Here is a 22,810-nt window from a genome sequence, read left to right on the forward strand (position 1 = left end):
AGAAAACGAAACACATACAAACACCAAATTCACCTAACGCAGAACACACAAACGACCCCCACTAGTACAAAATAAAAAAAAAAAAAAATCAAAACACCGCGCAGAATGAACAGCCTTTCAAACGACACACAATGACAGCCTACAAGGACAAAGTACAATACGCACACAAAAATCAAAACACAAGACAGAAAACAAAATCCACCCCAAAGACCAAGATTCACAGCGCAAAACCCGCTAAAATGAAATCCACGAAAAACCAACACACAAAACACCAGCAACAAAAGACTCTCAGATAATGAAAAGAAAACAAACAAAACCAAAACAAACCTTATAAATAGAAAAACAACAACAACAACCCAAACAACTCCCGTGCCCAGCCCAGGGTGAGATGTCAATTCCGGGAGGGCTTTAGATCTCCATGCGCAGAAGGCCGCTCCTCCCGGCTCAGCCTCCCGGCGCGGGCTAGGCGGGAGGGCGGGAAGCAGGGCCTGGGCCCGGTTGCCGAGGGAGAGTCCAGCGCTCGGAGGTGCCCAAAAATCTAGTCTCTGGGGCAGCGACCCGTACCCGTAGGCTGCAGGAAGAGGCGGCGCAGGGGGACTGCGCAGACTACTTGGGGGATGGGGGTGGGGGAGGGGGCCGCCGGGGAATCCACAGCCACGTTTCCGATTGTGGCGAAATCGGCTCAGTGGATAAGTAATGTCCGGTTCCCGCGCCCCCCGCCCCCCTTTTCTCGAGCTCCGGGCTCTTCCCCCTAGGTTGCGGCCCATCCTCGTGACCACCCCCTCCAAAAAACAAACAACACTCTCTCTGAGGACGACTCACTTTTGGAAACTGCATTGTCCGGCGGGCCAAGAGTCCTCCTGCGGATCTCTCCCCCGCCCGCAGAGAACCTTGCCCCTGTGACCACCCCGCAGCGGGGCCCCACGGGCTTCCAGTGGCCAAGCCAAGCAGCTGGACTCGGGACTGGGACTAGAAAGGGGAGGGAAGTCTTGAGCCCGGGCAGAAGAGAGCGGGCTGAACATGCCAAACCTCTGCCCGGTCTCTCGGGCTGATGTCCCCTATGAAATCAAGTCTTGGGGCTCCGGGACACCGCAACGGCTCGGGGCTGGAGGGCAAGGGGATTCCACTTATGGGCCGGGGTAAGATGTCCGGAACTCCCGACAACCCTCAGGACCTCCTGAGTTGGTTCTGCTCAGCGCCGGTTCTCCCAAGAGGAGGCCCGGATTTTATCTCCAACATTTCACAGCTTACCGTCTGTGCTCCCGTCCAGGATGGGACAGGGTGTGTAGTGGGGTGTTTTGGGGGTTCTGGCTCTGCCCTAGACTCAGCAATAGTATTACAGCTGCAGATTGGGTGGGAATGAAGTGGCTGAGAACTCTGGGGTGCGGGCGCCGCCCTAGGGGTGACTCTGAGGAAACTGGGACGCCTCTCTCTGCCTGGCAACACTGCTTGCCTCTAAAGCCTTTCCAAATTGCACCTACTTGGGAGGGTGGCTAATTTCTTAAAAAACAAAAACGTGGCCTGAACCCTCTTACATGGCGGGGTTTGCACCTAAAGGGGTCACCGGCCTCGCGCACCGAACAGAGGGCCACGACACCCAGACTCAGAGATTTGTAGAAGTTGCGGCCGCGAGGCCAGGGCTCCCGACTCGCCTATGGTCGGCCTCTTGCCGTTAGAGTGCAGGCTAGCGCCCGGCTCTGTTGAAGCCTTCCTTCCCTCCCCCACCAACCCCCTATAAAAGTCCAGGGCGGCACGGCGGCGGTACTGCTGCTCTCCCGGCCTCCTGCATTGCTCCGGCCCGACCCGGCCCGCCCCGTCTGGCCCGCTGAGCAGGCAGGGCCGAAGAACACGGACACCCTTTCCCAGTTCGGGGCCTGCAGTGCGGGGTGGCACGCTGGGGGCGCGGCGTGTCTGGGGACATCTTGTGATGTTGGCGAGAACAGGACATGATCTCACATGGCGAGAAGCTCTTTAGTTCCTTAATCATTTCACGGTGCCTTCGGACGCTTTTTTTCCACCTAAAACGTTTAGTTTCAGCTCAGTGATCAGCTACCCCAGCTCGGCGGGGGAGCGGAAGGCTTGAATTATTCCGACCTGTGAGCGGCCCCTGACACCAAAAAAAAAAAAAAAAAAAAGCACAAAAAAGTGGAAACTTTTTTTCCCTGTCCATTACATCAAGTTCTGAAAAATCAAAATGGATTTAGAGAAAAATTACCCGACTCCTCGGACCGGCAGGACAGGTAGGACCGCGATACGCGCTCTAGGCTTGCTAACTCAAGAGACCCAGCGGGGCGCTGGTCCTCAAACACTTCGGCCCTGGGGGAGGGGGTGCGCCTCATTTTCGCAAGGATTTTGACTGCGCGTCTGTCTGCGGCACGTTTCTCTTCAACAATCTGTTCACACACTTCTGATTCAGTTCAAGTGCTTGTGAGTTTGCGTGTGTTTTTCTCTCTTTCTGAAGTTTCATGTGGATGGATATCAGGGGGTCTGAAAATTTGGGTCTGTGTGTTTACATAGGGGCTCAGAATGTGCCTGAGTGACAATGACAATTTGTGTGTCCCTTTATATATATATATATGTACATATGTACATATATGTGTATGTAGAGGAAGTGTGTGTGTTGAATCTATGTGCATGTGTGTGTGTGTATTTATATTCATGAATCTGTTAGTATTTGTTTATGAGTTGCTGTTCCTGGGTACTGTTCTTTTGAGTATCCAAAATGTATGTCTATGTGTGGCTATATTTGTGTAAAATTTTGCTGAGTGTCTGTACATCTACTCCTTTGAGGGTCTGTGTTCACCTGTCACAATTCAAGTGATTCTGGAAGTGAGAATAAGATGGTTACACTAACGCCTCCATTTTTGGATGTCAGCCGCTGTTCACTGGGCATATACCAATGTATACAAAAGTGCCTGCCTCTAGACACAAAGATAGATCTGGGACCTGTGGGGGTCTGTTGTACTAAGCCTGCCATCAGTCAGGCTCAGGTTCCGTTCTGTTGCGAGAACAGGAGTAGAGGTGTGCAGCCCTTCAATGTGTGGGTACACTGCTTCACTCTTTAGGTACTATTGAGCCTACCATTTATACAAAAGGGTCTTCTGTTGCAGGCACAACCCTGGCAGATGAGAGGAGGCAGCCTACCTATAAGCTAGTTGTGACTTTTCTAGGGATCCCCAGCCTGCCTTAACTCTTACCTAGATGAGCCTCTGACACTGGGGTGTGTGTGTGCATGTCCGCATGCACACACACATGCTCAGGTTTTATCTTGTGGGTGCCAGGAAAAGAGTGAAAGTAGGTATGACCTGTGTGTCTAACTGGGGCACCCAGCTCTGAACCTGTATATGCACAGGCAGGCCTTTCTAGCACAGAGCCTGGTGTGCCTCCCACAGTTCCAGGCAGTGGGTAGCAGTGGGTGTTTATGTCGGAGAGGAAGTGGCAGGCTGCAGGAAGCTCCTGTCTGCCCTGAGGTAAAAGCCAGGTACGGGTGCCTCTTTCACTCATTAGGCCAAAAGTGCTAAACCCCCATCCAAACACACTTCTGGCCCTGACAGAACTCCATTCCCCATATCCCTGTGCTTCTGAGTCCCTACCTCCACCTTCCCTAAGTACGGGTCAAAAAGGCGGGAGGTGGGGGGTGAACTTGTATCTGGAAACCCAGAACAATTCCCTAGGCTCATATGTGTTTCCAAAATCATGACTGAAGAGAAGTGAGGGCAGAAATCTAAGAGGCAGGGAAATGAAGAAGGTTCCCCAGGGTGACGGCACAGGAAAGGGAACCTGGAAACCCCCTTTGCTCCACCCCAACTCTCCCCACTACTCCCTTAGGAGGTGAGACTCCAGAAGCATCTGCACTGGGGACTGGGGGGTGTGCATGTGTTGGGAGTGGGTCAAAAGCCTGAGAGGATGCTCGAGAGGGTCTGTGTGGCTGGCCTGGCTGCCTCTCTAGACAAGCTGTCTACAAAGACTGTAATTCATGGCGGTCGATGGGCTCTTTGATTAGTTCAATCGCCTGAATAATCGTTTAATCAATAAAGCATTTCCTTCCTCTTCAAGACAGGCCTGGGTGGGGCTGGGGACCGCAGGCCTGGCCAGTTTAAAAATCTGGGGAGCCACGCCCCTCTTCACCTTTCGGTTGGATGAGGGCCCTGCCTGGGAAAGGATGATATCTCAGGTAACACTACACTTGCACCTGTCTGCTCTGGCCCGCAGCACGGGTGGGGAATAAAAGATAGCTGAGAAACTGCCCAGGTTGGGGGCGTCCAGGTCTAGTTTGGAGATTTTTGCTTGGGTGTCTCTTCCTCCCAACTTCAAGGCTTTTTATGGGTCGCTTGATGGCCCTTTACGTCCTTCAGAACTGTATTCCATGCCTTCACTCAACCTCACTTTCCCCATCTGAACGATGGGGAAGGCATATCTGGTCTTCTAGCTTAAGTCCAAGATCTGGTGAGATCCTACCTGAACAAGGAGCCACTTAGGCATATTCTTGTCTAGCCTCTTCCTTGTGGTACCAAAAAAGGGAAAACTGAGGTCCAGAAAGGGGCAGGGACTTATTTGAGATCACACAGAAGGAAGTATGGAAGGAGTAGGACTAGAAGATAATTCTTCCGCCCTTAAACCTCTTATTCTTGCTTGAAAAGGCAATAGAGCCCCATGCGCCCCCCACCCCCCGCCCATGGAGAAAAATGACAATTAGGCAAGTTAGCTGAGGCGGGGGTTAAAGAATCCCAAGACCAGGGAGAGCAGGGTAGGCTGAACACTGCATTCGTGGACCTTGGCATCAATTCCCCTAGCTCTGGAATGAGCCTGGTGGGATAATACCCTCTACCCATGGATCTTCATCTTTCAGAACCTTGAAAGATCTCATCTCAGGGATTCTTTTCAGACACATGAGGAAGCTGAGCAGGAAGCACCTTTGGGATAAATAAAGGTAGTCCCAGAATTCTTGGCCTTTGAGGTATGGTGGTAATGATAAAACCTGACAAAGGCACTTTACATAGTTTTTGAAAAATATGATTTAATTCTCCCCTTTTTCTCCCACTTCAACCATTCTTACAAACAGACTTGGGCCAGGCAGAGTAGACCTCTGATCCAGGAGAAAGGAATCATGCAGGAAATGGCTCTGAACCAACTTGCTGTGTAACTTAGGGTCAGTTGCTTTCTCTCTTTGATGCTTTTAAAATGAGGATTAGAAGGGACCCACCAAGTTAGGATAGCATTGCTCAGGCATCTCTGGCTTTCTGGAATTGAGCAACCAATATGAGCCCTGTAGGCCTCGCTTTACCCAAAATAGGAACAGGGAGATGGGCTGGACTTGGGCTGCAGGAGTCGATCTTAGGCCCAGTGAGTGCTATAGCAGCCCCAACCCACAGGCACAACTGGGTGGCCCAGGAGAAAGCAGAAGAGAGGTGGGGAGGAAGAGTGTTCCGGGTACAGTCAGGTTTGTGTATGGAGACTGAGGTGGATGTTCCTCTGAAGGTGGTTTCTCAAACATTTTTCTGAATGGGCTTTCTTTCAATAGCAAAACTTTCAAAGGCAATTCGATTTACACAAATTAAATTTCTTTCTGGAAGTTTTCCTTTCCCCATCTCCTGCCTCCTTCGCTTAGTATAGGGCCTGGCCCTAAGTCGTGCCTGGGGAATGAAACTACAAGGCCGTTGCATACAGCAACGCCCTACCGCATTCAGCACAGCAGCTTAGAGACCAGCTCCCTGATAACTTGTCTCTCCTAGACCCAGACTTGTGAGCTGGGAAAGCTTTTGGAGGCAGGACTAGGAGCGGTGCTGGAATTGCTGTGTTATCCCAGGATAGTCAAGTAACTTTTCTGGGCCACCATTTGGTGGACTATAAGGCTGGGTTAGGGGGCCAGGATATCTGATGGTGCCTCTTGGTGTTAGAAGATCAGGGATGCTGGCCCACTCAGGCGGCTGTGAATAATCTCCTATCCGGAGGTACACGCCCTCCCCGCTGTGCACCACAAGGTGGAAAGTGGGCTGCTTTTGCAGCCCAGGTTAGGTTGCCCAACACCGTCCAGAAGCCCAAAAGCCTTCTGTGCAAAATGGAAATCTGACCCATTCCTGTTTGAGTGATATATTAATATGTGGTTCTATTCAACCCTGGCAGTGCTTTGGGGGGAGATTCAGTCCAAGCTGCCTGGTATCAGAAGGAAAACCGGTTTGTATTGACATATCCTATCTGGGTTCCCTCCTCCTCCACCACCCCCTGCCCCCCCAAAAAACAACTCTCCACATGCCAAGAGTGGCTCTGGAGAAACCCTTCTGAGAAAGAGGTTTCTGGTTCACAGCCTTTCCTCTATCCTGGACATGCTATGTGACCTTGGACAAGTAGCCTCTTGTCTTGGCCTCAGGTTTCATATCTATAAAATGGGGAAGACATAGCCTCACGGCCCTTTGAGCTGTAAGACTTCAGAATCTGAGTTTCTAGGCCTGAAATAGAGCAGAGCTGGAAGTGGAGGTGTCTCTGACTGCTTCCCTCAGGGCTTTCCCATACTCCCGCCTCTCTGGTGGCGGGGGGGGGGGGTGGTGCGGCGGGCAGAACTGCCGTGTCGAATTCTTAGTCCACTTTTGATCCATCAAGCGCCACCGGGTGGAGTGAACTCGGGAACCCTAACTCAATCCTGGTTTCTCTGTGTAGTTTTGATCTTCCAGCTCCTAGGCGAGGAGGGTGTGGTGGAAGATCAGGACAGGCTGGGTTCCGGACAAAGAAGAGATAATGTTGCCCCACCCCAGTGCCTACAGCAGCCTCCTGGGCTCCCAGAGGATTTCCTGGGTCTGTTTTCTGCAGCTGTGCCCTGGAGGGGTTGGGGACAGTGTCACTACTGGAAACTTATCTACCCTTCAGGAGCAGCTGGATCTGGGACAGGAACAGAAGATGGTTCTGAGGGCTGATCTGGTTCTGAGTGTGAGAAATTGGACAGAGGTAGAGAGAAGGGTGATGGCACCCCACTCCAGTACTCTTGCCTAGAAAATCCCATGAACAGAGGAGCCTGGTAGGCTGCAGTCCATGGGGTTGTGAAGAGTCAGACACGACTGAGTGACTTCACTTTCACTTTTCACTTTCCTGCATTGGAGAAGGAAATGGCAACCCACTCCAGTGTTCTTGCCTGGAGAATCCCAGGGGCGGGGGAGCCTGGTGGGCTGCCGTCTATGGGGTCGCACAGAATCAGACACGACTGAAGCGACTTAGCAGCAACAGCAGAGAGAAGGGTAACTGAAATAAAGAATGTCCTGGGAGTCCTCCCAGGGTCAACTGGTGCTCTGTCTTCCTTACAAGTCCAGATCCAGAGCAGACATCTCAGAGCCCTTGTTTCAGTGGATTTATGTGTAATATTAGAAGATCATTGCTTGTGAATTTGAAATAGTGGGTCTTGGATCAACTCCCACGAGCTGCTGGGCAAGGGGAGTCTTCAGTTACTCTTCCTGTCCTGGGTGCCAGCAAACGTAGGCACACACAGAACTGTTGCCTCCTGGGTGAAGAATGGCTATCACATGCTTCCATTTCAAAGTCCAGTTCCTTTGCCTGTGGTCCCAGGGCCTCACACTCCTGGGAAACTGATTCTTGCTGGTCAAAAACCTTGCCTTTCTGGACCAAAAAAGGTCTGCTAGAAATCCACCCATTTTTGTCTTAAAAACGACAAGCACTTCCCCAGGAGAGGAAAAGTCGGGTTTTCTCGACAACTGAAAGCTACAGTGTAATAACACGTTTAGCGCGCCTCTGCATGGCCCTTGCAGACTGAATACGCCTATTCGCCCACCCACCCGCTCCAGAGACTCTCATTAGCACTGGACGGGATAGGGTTTATTCAGGTCTTGCTGCGGAGGCAGATTTGCCCGTGCAGACAGAAGTCTTCAGCTGGGCGCATCATTAGCCCCCAAAGCATCTGGCAACTCCTGTCTGAGGCTGGAAAGAGAGACTCGGGGCTCAGTGCTTGGACTACGTTGTCCAAAGCCCCAGATGGACACCCCCCCACCCCCCGCAAAAGAGCATCCTGGTTACTAACTTTAAAGGATTGTGAGATGTTCCCCCAACCTCATGTCTCTCTGTATGGTTAGCTCAGAATTGAGAGTTCTTCAGTTAGAGCAGGGGAGGAGGGTGGACGATGAGGCAGCAGCGTCAGCGGCGCTTGATAAAATTATGAAATGTTTCCACTGGAAGGAGAGCCTTCATTAAAAACTAGGTAGGAGAGGGAAATGGCAACCCACTCCAGTGTTCTTGCCTGGAGAATCCCAGGGACGGGGGAGCCTGGCGGGCTGCCGTCTATGGGGTCGCACAGAGTCGAACACGACTGAAGCGACTTAGCAGCAGCAGCAGCTGCAGCAGCAGGACAACTCTTATTTTACAGACGAGGAAACTGAGGTCAGAGCGGAGCAGATGTGCACAAGCTACGTTTCCATTGCAAGTCTGATGGTGCTTAGATTGAAAGTTAGATCTCTACTGAGCTCCTTGTTTTCCTCCAACATCCGTTGTGTGTGTGTGTTTGTGCACGCGCGCGTGTTTTCTGGAGACTGTTTCCCCAACCACGCTCCCCACCCGCCATCCTCGCCTAGGCTGCCCTCAATCCCTCAGGGCATTTTAGGGTCCCAGTGCTGCGGCTGGGAGGTCAGGCTCCCGCCGGATCTGCTGCGGGACTCTCCTGGCGCTGTGTGGATCCCCGTCCCCTTCCCCCAATTTGCACTCCGCTAGGCCTTCGCCCCGCGCGTTTGTCAATGAACGTGGCGCCGCCGCCTGGGCCCCGCCCTCCATTCTCTCCCATTGCCCAGGTATCGGCTAATCAGGCGGAGCCCGCCGGTTGCTCAGCCAATGGGGTGGTGTCTCGGGTCAGAGCCGGCTGCCACTGCTCTGATTGGTTTGATGAAGCGTGATTGGCAGATTAGCCCCCGCCCCGCCCCCGCCCGGAGGGAGGCTGAGCCCCGGGCGGCGCTGTCCACACGCAGCGGGTCCTGAAAGCGGCTCCGGGGCGGCGCGGTGGCGCACTCTGCGCGCCGAGCAGGCGGAGGGCTAGCGCCGAAGGCGGAGGTGGTGGCAGCAGCGCTGGCAGTCAAAGCCGACAGAGGCTGCGTCTCAGCACCGGCAGTCCCGGCGGCTTTGGTCTAGGGAACCTCTCGGTCTCTTCTCTGTCCCTCGCTCTACGCCTGGGGTAGGCGCGGCGGCCGTCCCGGAAGAGGCAACTGAAAGACGTTCGAACCAGACCACCCCCCCACCCCACCCCCGAGAGAAAGCGGCGGAAGCTCGAAGAGTTGGTGGGTGCGAGACAAATACTCCGACGAGGACGAGACTGTTGCTGTTGTCCCCATTCGTGGTCCCGGCGATGAGGGAGCAGCCGGGCCCGCGGGAACTTTGAAAGCGTTGGGTCCCAGGGTGTGAGGGCTGCAGGCTCCCGGGGACTCCGGAGTCTTGGCCCCAGCGTCAGTGGCGTAAGCGTCTCAGAACCCGCCCGGACCCCAGCGCCGCCAGAGAGGAAGTTCTTTGCAACTTCGTCGGAGACGTCGGAGAGCCGAGAGGAGAGAAGCTGAAGCGGCACGTCCGAGCCCAGAGACTCAACGCAGCAGAGAGAGAAAGGATCCGGTGGAGACAGAGGGATCGAGAAGAGACTCCAGAGGCAGCGAAGCCGCGGAACCAGCCTGGCCGCCCGCGGGCCTCGCTGCGCCCCGAGTGAAGTCAAGGGCTGTGTGTCCCACAGGCCTCCTTAGAGCCGCTCCTACCGGCGGCCGGGCGGGGGGGCTCCAGGCGGTCCCGGAGGCGGGCCCCTGAACTATGCCCCCGAAGCTGCGGGTGCTTTAGTCGTAGCTACCCCGGGCCGGGTGCGGAGCCGCCGCCTGAGCCAGCCCGGGAGGGAAGCCACCGGGAGTTGGGTGAACAGCTCCGGGCCGGACTGCACTAGCGCCGTTTCCCGCCTCTAGGCGCAGATCTCGGCGATCTCCGGCAGAGCGGTTCTGAGAGAGGCTCCGAAGCTCCAGCAGTGTTTTCTGAACCCAGCTCGCACAGTTCCCGGCCTGGCGGCGCGGCTCCGTAGCCTCGCTGGGCAGCCCCTTGGCGCCGGGAGGCGGCAGCGTGGGCCGGCCTGCAGTCTGGAGCGCCCCGATGGAAATACACTGTAAGCACGACCCGTTTGCATCCATGCATAGTAAGTAGGCGGCGAGCTCGCTTCTCTCACTCTCCCGCCGGGATAGGGTTGGTGGTTCCAGACCGCGGGGCAGGTACTAAGGATGGGAGGACCCAGGACTTCTGTGGCCGCGCTGTCAAGTTTGTAAAGTGCGAGGCTCCCAGGCAGGGGATGTGGAGCAAAGCGCGTGGTCGACCCGGCCAGGAGCACCTGGCACCGGGAATCCCGCCTCCAGCAACCGGTAGTGTACGCAGCCAGTTGCATCTTTTCCGGGGCTCAGGCAGCAACATCGCAGTGTGCCGGGAGAATCGGGACTCGGACCTGGAGAGAGCTTTGGGCCGGGCCAGTTGGAGGGCATGAAGTTGTAGGGAGAGGTCACTCTGAGTCTCAGCGCCCCGCACCCTACACCCGATGGCGCCTTTTTCACCCGTAGGGCTGAGCAAGACTGGGGCTTGGAGAGAAAGTGGGGCCCCAGCAGTGCCTCTGGGCTTGTATGTCTGGAGGAAGAGGTTGCGAGCTAAGCGAGAACACCAGGTCCAGAGCTCCAAAGGCATTCTGGAGGTGAGGAGTGGGATTTGAAAAATCAACGAAGTAGCGGACCCTGAGCTGAGCTTCTGCTTAGAAGCCGCCAGTTCATGCAGAGACCCTTAAAGACACTATCAAGTCCTTCTGTGCAGGACGCTTGCCTCATGATGGCTTCTCCCCTTAAAAACAAAACAAAACAAAACAAAATAGAAGAAGAAGCCAATTAGTCACCATTCAGGCGCCCTCGTCTTCTGAAAGACACCGCGTGTGTAGGAGACGGGGAAGGGTCATTTTGGGCGCAGGCGAGGCCAGCCGCTGCCTGACCCGTCGGGATCTGCAGTTCACCCACTAGCACAGCCTCCTGTGAGATGAGCGCTCCTCTCACGGTGAGTTAACGCCGGATTAGATTCGGAAATTTCGAGGAAATTCCAAGTGGAACGAATCGTATTTTCCTTCAGAGCTGCTGTGGAGCTGGGAGCAAGACGCCAGGCTTCGGCAGCATTCAGCCGGGTGCCCAGCTCCGGCCCCCACGGGCCGCAGGTCAGGGAGTTGCTTCCGCGCCGGGAGCCTTCAGACAGCGCCGGATCCTGCTTACCTAGCCTTAGGTCCCCTATTTAACAAAGGCAGCCGAGACCCGGCTGGAGAGAAGGCGAGCTTCCCGGTGAAGATGTCCGTTCCTGCCCCGGAGGCCGAATGGCCTGATAGGCAGGGAAATGCTGATCTAGGCTGTGGGGACTGGCTACGGGCAAATCAGTTTCTCTTTGTGTCCAATTTCCCGAGTCCGAGGTCATTCACCAAAGCCGTGGGGAGATTTTCGAAGAGAAGCCGCTAGCTAGGATCCCAGCCTAAATAACTCCTCACCGCTTGGGGCCTATGCCAAAACGGTTTCCAGTCCGTAGTGACCCCAGCGCCCCCAGCAGCCGTCTCCTGTACAGACTTAGCCGGGCTCTGGGGAAGCTCTGATCTCGCAGACTGAGCCAGGAAAGCAAAGGAGTTTCTGTCAATACTCTGAGATGTGACCAAGCCTTTAGCTCGGTCAAGGAGCGATTTGAGGACAAAATGGGGAGGGCTGCTCTTGCGCTTCTGTCGTTGCCTGTGGGAATCTACTCTTCCCTTCTGCACAGAGCCTGGCTGCCCAGAGGTTGTGCCCAGGCGCTCGGACAGATAGCATCAAGACCTGGTGGTCTCAAGGCCGTGCATGGGGGTAAAGAAGGTAGCTTCTTCTAGGTGTGGGTTAGCCAACCACTAATGCCCCTCTCTATCCCTCCTCCTCCGGGCTCTCATCTGCCCATTCCTTCGGAAGTGCTCCCTCCTCCCATTTTCAATTTTCCCTGCAGCACGGTGGGGGCTGGGCCCCAGCCCGCTTAGCTTCCAGAGCTGTCTTCTCTGAAAGTGCCCTTGATCCTGATTTCCAAAGCTATTTGTTTCCATAACATAGGCTCCACTTTCGAGCCCCAATTTTTTTTTTAGTTTGAGTAGAGGGGTGCGTAGTAGATCCTGAGAGGTTGCCTGGTAAGTAGGGGCTCAGACCTACTTGTCTTTCTTCCTCACTCTGGTCAGTTTCTTACCACCCCAACTCCTTTCCCCTCTCGCCCACTGAAGCTGGCTGGCTTCCGTGGATAGCTGGTATAGGGGGAGGGGCAGGCACTGCCAGGGTGTGGGCTTCTGAGTTTTTTTGTCCCCACCCCCAGCTATGGTTACCAGTTACAAAGCACTTTTATAGCCAGTCTCCTAACCAACTGTCTTCTAAACTTTCAGCTACATCCATTTTACAGAGAACGATACTGAGGTCAGAGAGACAAAAGGACTGACAGGAAATTCCCAGGGACAGTGCTGGAGGCAGTCTTTTGAGGATTCACGAAAGGGGAAGAGAGGGACTCAGATTCCAGAGAGTAGGCAGTGGCCACCTGGATGGCTACACATAATTGCAAGGCACTGTCTGTCTAATTTAACTATGTCTGTATCCATGGCCCTACTGTCCATGTGTGCCAGCACCTATCAGTTCGAGAGTCCAGTAAGATTTCATTCCTGCCCTTTCCTGTGTTCCTGTTTGCATTTTTGTGTGTCCCCTTAATTATCTTCTCTGATATTAATAGGAGGAATTTCAATGACCCTGTGGATCCTGGAGTTCAATCTACCATTGAGTCAGCACAGACCCTTTCCCCAAGACCCTATGCCCAGACATGGTCATTGTGGGTGTGGACAGTGGGGACCCTGGTGGGTAGCATGTTCTTATCAAGGCCTGAGGAGCATCTGTGGAGGCCAGCCCCTTCCAGACCAGAGCCACAAAAGTCCCAAGGGCATCTGGTATTCATCCCTTCCCCCCTGCCCTCCCCTCCTCCAAACCCTGCTCTATGTGTCCTGTGGGGGCGGGGCTGTGATCCTCTTGTATCTGCGTGTCAGTTTCTTGGTCTTTGCCTTGATTTATTGCATCTGTCTCTGTGTCAGTGTCTCTCTGAAAATTCTACTTGGTCCTGAAAAGTGTAGCTGAGTCTGTGTCTCCCCCCAGCACCTCCCATGTGATGAACCCTCACTGTACTCCAGTGTGTTGGAAGTAGAGACTGGGACTTGGCTTCTCTGAGGAAGTGCAGGGTGGGAGCTGGGGTCCCAGAAAACAAAGGTCCCCCCTCCACAGATGTCCCTTTTTCTTCCAAATACCCCCTTGTTGGGCTTCCTCCATTTTTCTCTTCTTTCATCTTGCCTCCCCCTGTATACACTACATTCACCTTCCCCCCACCCCCTCTTTGCCCCATTCCAGCCAATCCATCCCTTTTTCTCCTTCTCCTAACCTGAGCTTCCCTTCCAGGCACTCTCCTTCCTGTCTCATCTCATCGAGTCTCTGATCTTTGTACACTTGCCCTCACACCACTTTTTCTGGTTTCTTTCTCCATCCTCTTGCCTCCCTTCTCTCGGGTTTCTGATTTTGCTTCTTTCCAATCTTGGAGTAAATGAGAGACATTGCCTACTCAGATGACACTTTTAATTTACCAACCCACCCCCCTTGACATGTTCTCTCAGAGGCAGAGAGGGCCTAGAGTTTTTGGGAGCCTTTCCAGGAAGTTGAGGGATGCAGGGGGTCTCCAGGTTATCCTGGGTCTGGTGTCAGCTGTGGATACAAGGATCAGAATCTACAAGAGCATTTGTAGCCTGACCTTTGTGGTTAAAACTAGAGGGTGTGGGGACTTGCTGTCACCTAGAGTGTCTCATCCTTGGGTTTTTCCCCATAATACAAATGGTCTCCAAAGATCACAAATGTCCTGCAGGACTGTTTTCGAAATTTAAATCCTCCAAAGATTGCTACCATGTTTTGGGCAGAAAATTTAAATTGCCAGTAGTATAGGGAACAAGCCATTGCAGATGCCCCCGGTGCCTGGACTAATAGATTGTCTCAAAAGTGTGCTAGGTGCTTTTAGCTTTCTTTTTGTCCTCTCAGTTTTTAATTTACTTGCTTCTTAAATCCAGCCTGTTATTGAAAGATCCATACAACCCTTTTTTATTAGGTGCTCCCAACCCCAGAACAAAGCTTTCTTAAGACCCTTCAAGGGTGGCTGTAGTCTTTCTGTTTTAGGTGAACTATGCAGTTGTGTTCCTAACTGTAAAATTCTGTTCAGGATGGTTTTCCTTTTTCTGATGTCTGGAGTGTTTTAGAACAATCTAAACTGATTAAAGCTCATTTTGAAAATCAGAGAAAAATTCAGCTTAGAACTCGAATTAAGTACTGTTATCTATAAAAAATTTTCCCCCCATGAAATTAGCCTGAGTTTGAAAATTTGGGGAAATGTTCAATTTGGACTCTCATGGGAAAATTCAGTGAATTGCTTTGGCAGTTTTTAGGAAATAGGTTATGTTATGGGTAGTTTTGTCCTCTATTTCAGATATTGTTCATGAACCTGGATAGTAGTTCAGTGGGGAATAGCTGAGATGAGGTGGCTATTTTATGTGTTGGAGTATATGTGTGTGTGTGTGTGTGTGTGTGTGTGTGACCTCTGAGATGCCCTGGCTTCCCTGGTACAACCCAGTCCCTGCAAAGTCCCAGGTTAGGAGATTGCCTCTTCTTGGTCTCTGAGCTGTCAGCAGCACTGGAAATTCTTGGACTTGGCTTCTGTCTTTTGACAGTCCTCAATGATGTCAGTTAGTGGCTGATTAACAGCTACAAGGTCGATGATGTTGCTACACTGGATCACTCTGTGTTTACTGGTTTGGCTCTTCATTTACTTGGATCTCTGTTTCCATCCAGATGAACCTTGATGTTTTTACAAGAATGGAGCTTATTGGGTGGAGGAGATACTTTCCCAGACTCTTTTTACTTAAAGTCCATCCCAGAACCCTTGTACAATCTGGGACTCAGAAGCCTCCTCCGGCTTCTTTATTTTCCCTGAACCAACATAAAGCTGCTTGTCAATTGCAAAACACTCCAAAAATTCCAGGGAAACTCCTTTATAACAAATTCTGATACAGTGGAGTGAAATGTGATCCTTTGACCTATTTCTTTTGTGTGCTCTGAGAGGGTACAGTGGTCAAGTCTGCATGTCAGCCTCACTTTATTTTTTTGCCATCTTGATTGAGGTATGAGCCTCACCTTCTTAAAGAAAGGATTTTTATCAAGGCAGTGGTTTGGGTTTGTCTGGGCAATCTGCAGATACTATTAAAAAAAAATTTTTTTTTTAATCCTTAGCTCTTGAATCAGATTGCTGATTTAAAAAACATTCCCCTGTCCCCGAGATCTAGGTTTATTAAAGCAATCCTTTTCACTTTTAGAGATATCTGTTAAAAGGGAAAGAGTTTTATTAAAAAAAAACTCTTTACATTTTATGTATTTTTAAATGTATTTTCTCCCTAGGATCTATCTTAGACCTCTGCATCGTGTATAATAATAAGTTCTGTCCCAAGCACAGATTGAGGTCTTCATATATTCCATTGTTTAAAAAAATTACAAAGAAAATGCTAGCAACTAAACGAAACACAGTATGAGGATGCTTACCATCATAGCCCAGTTGACTGGCTGAAGAAGGACAAAGGCTAAGGTTAATTTCAAAAAGCAGTCTGAGGTGTTCATGTAGCCTGTGTGATCAGACCCCAGGCTCAAGATAGCCAGCCCGCTGCCATTTCTGATCAGAGGGACTGTGGGTCCTCAAAGCGGCACTTCTTTTCCTTCACGACTGGTTCTAACCACCCTTTCCCTTGCCTTTTATTTCTGATCTGTTTCAGGACATGGAGGAGTGAATCAGCTTGGGGGGGTTTTTGTGAATGGACGGCCACTCCCGGATGTAGTCCGCCAAAGGATAGTGGAACTTGCTCATCAAGGCGTCAGGCCCTGTGACATCTCCAGGCAGCTTCGAGTCAGCCATGGTTGTGTCAGCAAAATTCTTGGCAGGTAAAGGCAGGAGCTTCAGGCTTCCCTTGATTTTTCAAATAATAACCTAAAACATGACCCAGCAGCTGTCCAATGTGGTAGTGTCATAGTGAGAATCATGGTGGCACTTCTTCCACATGCACAGTACTTTGGACTTTGCAGAGCCCTTTTGAGGCCATTCAATTCAAAGTAACCCCAGGAAACCTTTGTTGCAGAATGGATTGTCTCAGTTAGAAGGGGTAACATGTTTTCTGAAAGCCTGGTGAATTATTCCTAAGAACCCAGGAATAAGAGGTTCTTGGGAATTCCCCTATCTATATTTGGTGCCTGAGCAGGGCTGGGTGGAAAATCCACAAGTTATAAAATCACATAACCAGACTTCAATGTTTCATTTTAATGTTTTCAAAAAGCACATTCCATTTTTAAAAGTCAGCTGTCATTTTCAGTTCTGGGTTATCATCTAGCTTATTATTTTGGGCTGCAGTGTTTTCCTTCTATATGTTTTGTTTCCTTCATAGTGGCAGGCATCCTAAATATATATGAAATTTAGAGAGGAAACAAACAAACAAACAAACAAACACCAACTCTCAAATTAGACAGTTGAAAGTTGCCACTTGACCCTGCAATTTGCTGCAAGAAGAATACCAACAATGCCAATTCTCCCAAAGGGCTCTGTAGCCTCTTAACACACCTGTTTATTTTCTTGGGTGAGATGGTCCAAGAAAGCTTGTTTTGAGATGAGGAGACAAATTGTAGAGGGCAAAATGAGTGACTCAGATGCTTCCAGCCAATCAGCACTCAGGCTGGGAAGAGGCCTTAAGAATTCTGAGACCGTCTGCATCTCGCTGCACCCCAAAACCAAAGCGGCAAGTATGTTTCCAGGCAAGTGAAGTTGTTATAGGTCTGCCCTGGCAGTCAGGAACATTCTTGGGTTTAGCTGTCAGTACTCTCTCAGGATTTCTCTTGCAGGTCAGAAAACAGGCTTTGGCCTGTAGCTTGTGTTATAGTTTGAGAACAGATGGCTGAGTGGAAAATAAATATTTTGAAGTATGTCAGTGCCATTGTGACTTTCTGCTTACTCTTTCCCACCTGCTGGAATTTAAGACATTCTCTCGGATGGAGGGAATAACAGTTTTTAAACTTGAGAAGACTTGCTGGAGGCCAAGAGAAGTTTCAGGGCCAGGGGGTCTGGCAGCACCTTTAGAGACCATATCCCCCTGTTTATTCCTCATGCTCCCAACCATACCAGTTCATCCCAGCCATGGAGGCTGTGCGCATGGTATTCTTGTTAGAAAGTGATTTTAGGCAACAGGATGAGAACGAAAAAGGAAAAAAAAAAAAAACAACTAGAGGAGAGGGAGATAGAGAAAAGAGAAAGAAAAGAAACAGAAAAGAAATGGATTGATTCAAAAAGAGAGAAATAGAAAGAGAAATAAAGAAGATAGAAAGAGAAAGGAGAACGATATCTCAGAGCATTTCAGCATCAGACTTGGAGGGCCGAGGGATCTTCGATGTCTTCCTGGGAAGCCTTCTCATTGTATGGAGGTGGAGAGAGAGAAAAAGGAGGCCCTTTCTTTGTTTTTGCTGAGATGTCTTTGCTGAGCCGACATTTTGCTTGCTATTTGGAATCTTCTCAGAGCGAGATGCTGAGCCCTTCTCAGAGGGAACATCCAGATGCCGGGTCCTCATGTTCTGGTGCCCAGGAGCCCTCCACATCTTCCTTGGGGGACTAAAGGACACAGGGACCCTCCCAGGCCCAGCCAGCAGCCTCCCGCGGCCCGGAATAGATTTGTCACTAGGTAGAGTGGCACTCGGAAGTTATGCGCCGCTCCGGTGCCTGGCCGTTTAAGTTGTCAACAATAAATTGGAATTTCATAGCTCATTATTTTCATAACTAAGAACCACAGTGGACAAAATGTCACTCTAATTAGAACTGCCTTTTAAGAAACAAGTTCAGCCCTAAAACAGGGTGACTGGGAATTTCTGAACTGGGCTTGTTCCATCCACTGATTTTTTTTTTTTTTTTAATTTTTCGGTCACTGAAGAATTTGATGGGCACACACGGGGTGACAGATTGTGGAGAGCGTGTGGTGTGTGGTGGCCGTGGTTTTCAGAGGCTGCGTGGCGAGGCAGGCAGGGTCCCTGGGGCAGTCCGAGGCATCTCAGGAAGGTGGCGGTCTGCCAGGAGTGTGGCATTCAGTCCACAGAGCTCAAGGCTCTGGAGGGGCTCAGAGGGAGAGCCCAGTGGCATGTGAGACCCATTTACATCCATCCAGAAAGCTGGGCTGTTGTCTTCTTTCACTGAAGCCTGGCTGGGAGGTTCATGCCATTTGGAATTGGGTGGTATGTTACATAGTAATAAACACTCAGAGGATTTTAATCCACAACACATGCTCTTTCTGTTTTGCAAAGCTTTTTCTTAACCACTCTGCATTTCTGTCTTCATGATGGCACTGCAAGGCAGGCCAGGCAAACATCCTCCCCTTATTATACAAATGGGATAACTGAGGTCCAGAGAGGCTAAGTGAGTTGATCGGGGTCACACTGTGAATTAGTATCAGAGCCACTGACTGGCATCTGTACCTCTTGACTCTCAAACTAATGCTCCTTGCACCAAACCACACTGTGGGTTAGTGGCTATTGTTCGTCTTGTCGTGTATAAGTCCTGCGTGGCTGTTTTGCTGAGGTGAAAGGGTGGTTATTGAGATGAAAGGGTAGTCAGATCCTCACTTGACACAGTTGCCAGTTGGGGTTTTCTGGAGTGTCAGGGCTGGCTTCTAAGTGCCTGGACTATGCGTCAGACAAAAGGAAGACCTCCTGTGTCAGGATCATAGACTTGTACGGTTGGCAGTGCTCAAATGGGATGGAGAGAGAGTCCTGGGCACTGCCACCCCCAGCCATGCAAGTGGGGCGAGTACTGGGGGTGGTGAGGGCTACATCCTGCCACCCTCTCAGAGTTTCTGCATGGATTTTGCAGTCCCATTGGGCTAACATATTTTGAGCACGGGGTGTTCTATGTGTCAGAACGCCCATCCCAAGACAGTGCGTGTCCTAACAGACCCTCTGTGACTATAGATGGAGTGAATAAGAGACATGCACACGAAAATGGCTGGTAAACAGTAGAGCTGTCTGTAATTTCAAGGGATCTTTATTATTAGTACTAATGTCAATTAATTTTTATAACTAAAGCAGCAGCTTGTTCTAGTGAGAAGAGCACTGGATTCAGAGTCAGGTTTGAAAGCCTGGGACTGTTTCTAAGTTCCAAAAGGGGGTTAGGCAAGGATTTAATCTTCTGATCATCGGTTTTCCCTTTGATTACATAAAATCTTGCTGGCCTCTCAGGACTGTGAGAATCAAGATAATTCGAGGAAGACTCTGTAAACTTTAAGGCACTGCGCCTGAATAATGAGATGCTGTGTTGTAGTAACAGATAATTTTCTGTTGTAAAATTGAAAGGATCTGCTGAATCTGCCAAGATTGCTGTATGCTGTGATTTAGATACTTTTTAGACTTCTGGCAAAAAAAAGTTTTTTCTTGGATATTTCTAAAAACCTGTTTGTGACTAATAGACTTTTATCAATTATAGAAAGAGGGAGCATAGACTGAGTTTTGCTTTATGGTCCACAAATTTGTGCATGACAGTCTTCTCAATGGAAAATAAAATTTGTGCATCCATATCACTGTTCCCAAATGGTTTCTTCTGTTTCTAGGATATTCACTAACTTGGCCCTAACCAGACTTACCCAAGCTGAGAATTTCAGCATCTCTTTCAATGGAACCACTCATTGTCCTGTGTTATCTTTCCTACCCATCATAGACCCACCTTTGCTTATTGTAAACTCGTTAGGTTTAAATTTTTTCAGTCATCTCTAAAATGTCTTTTTTATTAAAAAAATTTTTTTCCCAAATACAAGATAATCTCCTTTTCAAGAGGAAGTCAAAAATTCCTCTGTAAATGTTGAGAGAGACATCCAGTGAAGGCTTAGATTCAGAAAAGAAATCAAGTAATTTTTTTCCCCTGAAATGATCTTTCATGGCTCTCTTCTCCCTGGTTTCGGTTTTACTGTAAAACCCTGACATCCTATTTGCGTTAACGAGGAAGAGCTGATAGCATGGAAATGTCCTTAGAAACAGCGATTTACCTCAGAGGAGGTCCCTGGAAGAGCTGCAGTGACTTGTGGTTGGTTGGTTTTTTTTTTGATTGCTTGCGTTTTGACTTATGTGTAACTCATATTGCCAGTTAATTCTGGAATCTGACATTCTTTTAAATTTTATGCCAGGGTTATTGTTTTTCTCTTATGGAAAAAGAAGTTAAGCAGGTGAGTCTGCTAGGGAATGGGAGAGCCAACGAAAGAAAGACACAAGGCAACTTTCTGGGGAAATTTTAGCTCAGAAGGCTGGGCCACAGTCCTGGTTTGGCCCTGGGTCTTGGGTGACCCTGGGCAAGCCAGGTAACCTCTATGGGTCTGTTTTATGTCTGTAGATGGAGGCCTGTTTGTATAATCATTCACGCATTCAGCCATTCAAAACTGAATGTTGTACTTTAGAAATTAAAAATTATGTGTTTTAGAGGTGTTGTGGGGATCAAATGGGAAAACCAATTGGAAAGTTTTCTGTGAATTATCAAGTGGTAGATAAATGTGACAATTAATTAATTAAGGCTGAGCATTCTGACTAGAACTATCCAATGGAAATGTAATGTAAGCCATGTAGGAGGTTTAAAGTTTTCTAGTCGTACATTAGAAAAGGAAAAAGTAACAGGTACAATTACTTTTAATTGTATACTTTATTTAATCCATATATTAAAAAGATGATCATTTCAACATATAACCAATGGAAAACACATTACTGAGATTTTGACTTTATTTTTGTACTAGTTTTTGAAAACCTGATATGTATTTGATGCTTAGAGGACATGTCAATTCAAACAGATCACTTTCCAAACGTTCAAAGGCCACATTCACGGCCAGTGGCTACATATGAGATAGCACAGATCTGGGCATTTCCTGGACAGAGTAGTCCATTATTTTGTTACCAATGTCCATTTTTCTGGTTTCTCATGGCTAAACTCCTTTCTCCTTGGGTCGTAGGTATTATGAGACAGGGAGCATCAAGCCTGGGGTAATTGGAGGATCCAAACCAAAGGTCGCCACACCCAAAGTGGTGGAAAAAATCGCTGAGTATAAACGCCAAAATCCCACCATGTTTGCCTGGGAGATCAGGGACCGGCTGCTGGCGGAACGGGTGTGTGACAATGACACAGTGCCCAGCGTCAGTTCCATCAACAGGTGAGTGGCTAGTGCCTTTGGGAAGCTGAGGGTCTGGGTGGGGTGGAAATGCCAGTGGCTATGCACGTGCCTTTCCTGAAGATCTGGTCTCTCCTTTCACCAAGTCCCCACAGGCATTATCAGTCAGGAGGGATGTGCACAGGGCTGGATGGGTCTCTCTATCACTCTTCTCTCCAAAGTAGGCGGAAGTCCTAAGCCCAGGGAGAGGAGGCTATGCCAGCACCCGGCTGCTGCAAATTTTTCTGACTCCGGTGTCATTTCCATTACTCCCTCCACTACCTGTCTCTGCATGTGGAGCACTCAACAATGAAATGTCCTGTTAGGTCTTCACAAACGTTGCTTCCTTGCAAGCCAGTCCCCAAGGTTAGCACTGGCCCACCTCAGAGCTTCCCAGGAGGAAAATCTTTGCCTCCAGTTTGGGCAGAGGTTGAGACACTGAGTGTGGGGAACAGAGCCTGGACTTGCAGTTGGGAGATTTCAGCTCCCTTCAGATTTGTCAGGCCTGCCACAAACTCAGAGTGTGACCTTGACAAGGCTCTTATCTCTCTGAGAGCCCAGGATTTGGTGGTACTGATATGGGTCTGTGATTTCCAAGAGTGACATCCAGGATGCTAAGATGTTGTGCAGTTAGGGGGTTGCCTTCTCCTCGGTTGCCCTGAATCTCACCCTTGGACAGAAAGAACCAGAGAGATGCCTTAAGTACCAGGCAGAGGATCTTCTTGGGAGGGCTTTCTTTTATCCAGTCTGGTCCAGAATACATCCAACGGAGCTTTCAGAACTGAATTCCTGAAAGAATGTTTTCTATTGTAGGAGGTGTGGTCTCAACTCCATTGAAACCCGTAGAGTCAAGGATGTAGTTGTGAGATGACAGAAATGATGGTTCTCTAAACCCCACAAAGAAAAACGAAGCCAGCAGACTGAAAACCTGAATAGTTCCCATTTCTCCAAGGTCATGCCCTGCTCTTGTCAGTGCAGAGCCTGCCTGGGCACAGGGGACCCCTGCAGCAAAATGAGGTGGTCAAACCAGACTATTTCTAAGATCCCCTCTGGTCCTGACAGTTGTTGATTCCATGATGACTCAAATGCACAGAATCACCGTGTGAATGTTCATGTTGGTATTTAGAGTCCTGCTATCTCATAAACCATTAGCCTGATTTTTTTCTCTCAGCAAACTTTACTTTGGCTCTGACATCCCCCAAGGTACCACGAAGAGCGAGAGGAATCAGACATACGATCTATCTCTTAGTTTCTGTTCTAGAGGGGCTCCTTGTCCAGGAAGGGGTTCTAGCTTTCACTGAGGGGTCTGGACAGCCTGACAAAGGCACAAAATTGCTGGAGAGGGAGCAATTATTGTGGTGGGTTTGCCGTGCCATATGGTGCTAAGTCGCTTCAGTCACTGTCCGACTTTTTGGGACCCTGTGGATGGACTGTGGCCTGCCAGGATCCTCTGTCCTTGGGATTCTTCAGACAAGAATACTGGAGTAGGTTTTTAGGGGGCTTGTGGGGGAATAACTCCAGTTC

General features: G+C 49.9%; 1 protein-coding gene across 1 annotated transcript in view; it reads left to right on the forward strand.

Moving 5' to 3' along the window:
* The first annotated feature begins 9,042 nt into the window (after positions 1–9,042).
* Positions 9,043–22,810, forward strand: part of PAX5 (paired box 5) — a 180,517-nt gene continuing 166,749 nt past the window's right edge. Inside the window, exons 1-3 of the mRNA XM_070375639.1 lie at positions 9,043–10,144; positions 15,857–16,022; positions 21,092–21,289. Of these exons, the coding sequence (XP_070231740.1) occupies positions 10,102–10,144; positions 15,857–16,022; positions 21,092–21,289 (407 nt within the window). The 5' untranslated portion in view covers positions 9,043–10,101. The remainder of the gene's footprint in view (positions 10,145–15,856; positions 16,023–21,091; positions 21,290–22,810) is intronic.

The sequence above is a fragment of the Bos mutus genome, chromosome 8 (assembly GCF_027580195.1).
Source record: "Bos mutus isolate GX-2022 chromosome 8, NWIPB_WYAK_1.1, whole genome shotgun sequence".
Classification (NCBI taxonomy): domain Eukaryota; kingdom Metazoa; phylum Chordata; class Mammalia; order Artiodactyla; family Bovidae; genus Bos; species Bos mutus.